The sequence below is a fragment of the Nannobrachium achirus genome (genome assembly GCF_963921795.1).
Source record: "Nannobrachium achirus genome assembly, chromosome: 13".
Classification (NCBI taxonomy): Eukaryota; Metazoa; Chordata; class Actinopteri; order Myctophiformes; family Myctophidae; genus Nannobrachium; species Nannobrachium achirus.
In genome coordinates, this window is record NC_137833.1 from 12,892,653 (window position 1) to 12,899,462 (window position 6,810).

Below are 6,810 nucleotides of genomic sequence, written 5' to 3' on the forward strand. Positions count from 1 at the left end.
TGGGGACATTTGTCCTCCACCAGGGCATTCACGAATAGTGATTTTTAGTATTCGACCTCAAAGTATTCGAATAGTCGAATATTCGACAGGACTGGCCAAACTGTCAAATATTAAGTAAGCAAGAGGCGAGGCGTTGTGAGCATGTAGATCTGCTATTTTCACAATATTTATCTGCGGAACAGAGTCACATTAAATGTAATATCTACAATTCCAAGTGCTTGTCAGGGTTCTTATGACTTCCTATCTAGCCAAGCTTTATAAACCAGGAAGAAATATATATATTTTTAAAGACAAAACAATAAAAAAAAATATATATATTAAAGCGAATATTCGACTTCAGGTGAACAACGTCGAATAGTGACTTTGATATTCGAATATTCGAATATTTGGCGAATGCCCCAACACACACACACACACGTGTACACTTGTTGATCTGCTATTTGTTATGCTTTTGTGTGACGCTGTATTATGATCAAGTAGGGCATTAAAAAAACAAAAAGTTAAAATATTAAGTTAAAGAGGTTTCTGCCTATAATATCTTAAGTGCAAACTGCAAAATTGTGCAAAATGCCAAAAACATCTTCATCTTCATTCTCAACATCGTCATGCCAAGGAGCAGATCTACATGAGGCGTTGTGAGCATGTAGATCAGCTATTTTCACACTTTTTGCCTCTAATATTTGACAATTTGGCCAATGTGTAACTTTTTTAGAGGTATTAAAAAGTCCTTAAATTGTCACTTTAGAAATGTGCAGATACCCTCTATACCATCCAAGGGTCTTCAACAGGGGGTCCGGGATCCCTAGGGGGTCCTCAGAGTTACTACAAGGGGTCCTCCAAATCTTTGATATATTAACCACTTGAACCCTAGTCCATATTCTGAGGCGTTGTGAGCTTGTAGATCGGCTATTTTCGACAAAGAGGTTTGGTGTAGGGGGAAAGAGCAGACTAAGTAGAGTGAATGTTTATTAAGTATTGACGGTCCAAGTGGTTAAATATCTGAAAACGCAAATTGATATGAATCCAAAATACCACTGATGATTGTGCTGTCAAACAATGAAACTATATGGAATCTATGAAAAGGTTGTGGGGGTCCCTGCTTCATCTCTGTCTCAACTAAGGGGTCCTTGGCCTGAAAACGTTGAAGACCCCTGCTCTATTTGTTATTTACTGTTGAGTGGGAACACAATGTTAACATTTAGCTAAACATCTGGGGACCCCCCAAAATAATTTGGGGACCCCTCTGAGACCACTGCTATAGCTCACACAAGCTCAAAGTAACAGTTTTGGACATGATGAAGTTTCCACCCGACAAAGACGAGTTGCCAACAAAAAGGAGGAAGCAGAGAAGTAATTTCAGGTTATCAGTGACTTTTTTTTAATAAAAACAAATATATTCACATTTCTTTGCAATGTAACTTAAAAAATATAGACATTTACATAGTATATAACAATATATTTGTGTACACATTTACAATATTTGGAAATGAACCATGCAAGCACCATGTCATTATAATACCGGTGTTGGCAGAATTCAATAGCTCAGTTAAGTGCCACCTCCATTATAGCTATTTACAATACAGTAATTTACTGCAATAAATTCGAGGCTTTAAGTTCCATAAAAAGAGAAACAAAAACAGCTCTGCCACTTCCGACGATGACATAAAAATCTATTTTTCTCGCGGACCCCCTACTACGACTTCTTGCCGAGCCTAACTTACACTCATGCTAACTATATGATGTTTGTGCGATAAAAGAGTGTAAGTGAGGCTTCTTCACTTTAGGGATGGGACGATACGCGATATTATCGTTTATCGTGATAAAAAACACTCACGTTAATCGTACCGTGGAGATTTAATTCATCGTGATATCGTCCTCCATCATGCACTGGGATCAATTCACCTTTTATTTGCCAAGCTGCATATCCGGTACCACTTAAACCCTCTATAATTGGTAAAAGGTACTCATAATATACGTACTTGATACAGTTTTTTTCACTCTCTAACAAATCTCTTTGCCAAAAAATTGCCGATCTACAAGCTCACAACGCGCCGCGAGCTTCTAGATCTGCTATTCTTTTGGCAAATGTTCCGCCCCAGGAGAATGGATTATGATTATCGCGATAATATCGTAAATCGTGATTTTCTTTTGACACAATAATCGTGATATGAAATTTTCATATCGTCCCATCCCTAGCTTCTTCACTTCTTCTCCCCCTTCCGCCTCTCCAACTTCCGATGCCGACCGTCCCGTCGATAGGAGGGAGGGGGAATGGGATCAGTTCCAACCCCACACTGGCCCGTTGCATTCCTCTGGGGAGGGGGAGGGGGGGACGTATCACTTTCCCCCCAACCATGGAATCATGTCTATCCTTTTCCGGGTTGTGTTTGTGTCAGCGACTTTTTTTTTCTTCTTTTTTTTTTTTTGGCAGGAAAGGATGTGGGAGGAGGTGTTCGGTTTGTGTGTGTGTGTGGAGGGGTGTCACAAGGGGGGGGAAAGTGGGACTGAGTTACTAGGGCCCAAAGTGGAGGGGCCTTAATTATTTTATACTTTAGCTATTGAAAACTAGCAGATATACAAGCTTGTATATCTACTATTTTTCAATAGTTAAAGCACAAATTAATGGGTAATAATGTGTTCCCAGTCTAAATGGGTTAAACCCCCTCCCCCTATGAAGAACATTCATGGGGGGCCCGCAGTGAATCCTTGTACCCAGGGCCCAGAATTTGGTGTGACACCCCTGTGCGTGTGAGTGTGTAGCGCAGTGTAGCAGCGTGTTGATGTCAGCGTCTCTGGCAGGTGTGTAGGTTCCGGGCGGCCGTCCTGCTGACGGCGTGGTCTCTCTCTCCCCCTCTCTCTCCCCTCTCTCTCTCGCCCCCTCCCCCTCCCCCTCCGCCCCCCCTCTCGGGCCGGCAGGCCAGGCTGTCGCCGCAGTCGCAGCGCTGGAACAGCTCCAGGCCGTGCGCGCCCTTCCGGCGGTGGCGCGTGCACACCTGGCCCTCCGTCAGCACGGGCTTGCAGATGCGCGACCAGAAGTGGCGCGCGCAGCACAGGCCCTCGGAGCAGTCCGCCGAGCGCAGGCAGGTGTCGCCCTCCTGGCCTAGAGATTAGAGAGAGAGAGAGAGAGAGAAAGGTTAAGTCACTGCTGGGACGATACGCGATGTTATTGTATATCGTGATAACAAAACACTCACGATAATCGTATCGTGGAGATTTAATTCATTGTGATATCGTCCTCCGTCACGCACTGGGATCAATTCACCTTTTATTTGCCGATCTGCATATCCGGTACAACTTAAACCCTCTATAATTGGTAAAAGGTACTTTTTTTCACTCTCTATCAAATATCTTTTTTTTTTTTAACACCCAATAACTCAGAGAGTATGAAAAGGAACCAAATGGACACGTATTTGGTCCATTTGGTTCCTTTTCGTACACTCTCAAGTGTTACAGACCTGCAAAGGGTCCATTCGGAACCCGTTTTAGAACCACTGCCTCACGTGCCAAGCAAACATATCGAGACGTTTCGGTGTCGCTATACTCGAACTCTGAGCCAAAGACGTGATAATAAAGGCAGTCGGACAGCTTTGGTATTTCATTTTTAGAGAAAAGAACAGAGCTTGATGAAGAGGGGGAGAATAAATGGTTACCTTTGACAGAGTGGGGCTGATGCCCATGGCCAGACGGGGGTCTCTTGGCATGGTGCTCCATGGTGTTGTTGCTGTGCCCGCCGTGCCAACCGGTGATGGTGGCCGCCGCGTCTATGCCCTCCAGATCAATTGCGGGCTGGCACACACCTGGGAAACAACCAAAGAAGGGGGGAATTAGATTTTTATATATATCCTATTGTATTCCATCTCTAACTTGTTTGATGGTTTGAATTATACCGAATTGCATCCTTTTAACCGGTGGTTCCCCAACTTTTTAGCCCATGTGACCCAAAGAGAAATGTTACGTCTCCTCGGGACACAAACGAAGTCGTGAAAATAGCTGATCTACAAGCACACAACGCGTCGCTTTGTGCCACGTTGTGTGCTTGTAGATCAGCTATTTTCACAACTTTTTTTAGTTTACGTTTTTCTTTTAGATGCACAGAATTGGGAAAAAAAAAGATGAAACAGTGCTTTTAACCATCAACACAAATAAGAAAAAGTATCCATCATCAGTATGAATTTTCATGACAATGTCATCGCTTCAGGCACGTGCACACATAAGACATCAAAGGGGGCTTGAACCCCCTGCCCTTTTATCCGTCTGTAAAACAGTGCCCTCTCCAGACCATGAATGCAAGTAGTGAAAATAGCCGAAAATAGACCTCCAAGCTCACAACGCGTCGCAGTGCGACGAGTTGTGAGCTTGGAGGTCTGCTATTTTCAATATTTTCTAAACAAAAAGGCCCTTTTAGATATTTCGGCCCCTGCCCCTCAAACATTCTCTGCACGTCCCTGCATCACTGGTTATGAAAATGTGATAAAGGCATATAGGCACTTATAAGCAGAGGCGTCAATTGGGTATGGCAAGCTATGGCAGCTGCCATACCTTGGCCACAAGAGAAAATAATAAAATGTACTGTAATCGTGCCTTTTGCTAAGGTATGGCAACATGACTGCGCGAGGGCGCGCGTGCAAGACACCAGTCATGTTGCCATACCTTAGCTTTTTCTGAACTGACGCCGCTGCTTATAAGATCTATCAAAGTATTTGGTGTCTGTGGTGCCACAGTGCAGGATGAGTGCGGTCTGGTCTCCTCACCGTTGCTACAGCGGTTCCCCGAGCAGCACATCGAGTCCCGCGCGCAGCGCTTCCGGCTCTTGCGGCACGGCAGACACGCGCCGCGCGCGTCGTTGCAGAACTCGTCGGCTCCGCACTCTTCGTCGTCCGTGCAAACACCTGACTGGAGGAATAGAAAGAAAACACAGAGATAAATAAACATACGAACTCCGTTGAGAGGAGAGAACAGTAGCACTGGGGAACATGTCATGGTTAGCCCTAATTGTTCCCTCCCCAAGATAACAGCAGACAGCAGACAGCCTTTTGATATTTACGCACAGGACCCAAAATAGTGAAAACAACCAGATCTAAACCCTCGCTTGTAGATCGGCTGTTTTCACTACTTCTTGTGACTTGTGACTACTTCTTGTGTGAGCTTGTAGATCGGCTATGTTCGCTACTTCTTAGACATTTGTTTTCACCTTTTTTTTATATAATATTACGCACGGTCCGTTTTGGGAAAGGGGAGTTGTTCAGTTCAAATCAATTCACGAAAATTAGCCTTATTGGCATGAGAAAACATACTATAGCCAAAGCAATATGTCAAAAATATAATATAAGAACATGTTCAGTTGTTCAATGTACCTGCACGGGGTCCACGGGCGGTATCCTATGTCCGACGCTGCCCGAGGTGGAGGTGCGCGGACTCGGGCTGACCGGGTCGGCCTGGCCCGGCTTGCTGCCACCCTGGCCGCCACCGCCGCCCGCTGATGGCACGTTCTTGATGGCATTGGAGTTCTTCAGAACGCTCCCTGCGCAGGCCAAATTCCCAAAGTATCCAAACAGCGTGAGGAGGTACACGGCCACGAAGCGCCGCACCGACAGCGACTGCATGATATCTCTCTATCCCGTGTTTGGTTGGTGATATTATAAAGACAACAAAATCAAAGTGAAAGAAAATCCGTTTTGCTTCGTTTTTTTCTGATGGTGGAAAGAAAAAACGTCCCCAAAAAAGAGTAGGCAAAGTATTGTTGAAAAGGAATTCCTCCCTGAAGTCACGTTATAAGACGCGGTTTGATCCCAGAGCGGTGTTGCTTGCTTTGCTTCCACGGTGCGCTCGTGTCGTGTTCCCCAGTGGAGTGGAGGTGATCCTGACTGACGCACGGGGCTCCGGGATGTTCTCTTTATACATGTGGACTTGTTTGTCTTCCCCGCCCCTCCCGGAGGACAACAAAGACAAGAAGAGGGATGGAATTTCAAAGGCGCCTAGAAATTTAGCTCCCAGAGCAACAGCGTCACCGACTGTATCCATCCACCCATCCATCCATCGCCCTGTCTCTACCCTCCTGTCAAAGTGTGTGTGTGCGCGACCGTGCGTGCGTGCGCGCGCGCGCGCGTGTGCGTGAGAGAGAGAGAGAGACGGGTACTGGGAATTGCGCGTACACACACCGTAAAAACAAATGGACCCAAAAGTCCATTTGGTTTTATTTGTATTTTGTAGCCTACACTGTTAGTTCGGGCTTCGCCAAAAAGGTACGTGCCCGTTAAATTCACGGGAAGCATTCTTTGGTGACACTGACACCTTGCGTCATGGATGCGGTCGTCAATCAATGCCACATATAATTTAGTTGAAATTGGCTTTTATTATAGCCTAAATAAAAGCCAATTTCAAATAAATGATTGTTCAACTATCTGCTCAACCTACAGGCTAGAGAGGAGTGTGTGCGCATACTTCAATACTTCACTTCAATGGTTTCCTATGGACATAAGCTTAGTCTTTTCTAGGATCTCCTTTTAGTAGACCTTGTATCAGTGAACTGTACCATCATGAAACTGTACTTTTTCCTATGCAAACTTCTAATACAGTCTCCAATCAATCAATCAATTGTAGAATAATGTAGGCCTATTTATGCCAGGTAGGACATCAAGGCGAGAATCAAGAAGATAAAACATCCGCACTTGTTTTTACCCCAAAACAAACATGCAACCGATTAGGCTACATTAATTCCACTCTAGCTCATGCAGCATCATTCTTGCACATACATAGCTTATCTAATGTTCGTCTTAAAGGAGTAGGCTAGCCTACTATATTACTCGAGTC

General features: G+C 44.8%; 1 protein-coding gene across 1 annotated transcript; it reads right to left on the bottom strand.

Annotated features, from left to right (window-relative positions):
• Positions 1–2,783: 2,783 nt before the first annotated feature.
• LOC308297590 (dickkopf-related protein 1-like) lies at positions 2,784–5,603 on the bottom strand (the record flags this gene model as incomplete). Its single annotated transcript, XM_080741068.1, has 4 exons — positions 2,784–3,100; positions 3,651–3,797; positions 4,752–4,893; positions 5,355–5,603. The coding sequence occupies 4 exons, from the start codon at positions 5,601–5,603 to the stop codon at positions 2,784–2,786; spliced, it is 855 nt and encodes a 284-aa protein (XP_080597194.1).
• Between the last annotated feature and the right edge of the window lie 1,207 nt (positions 5,604–6,810).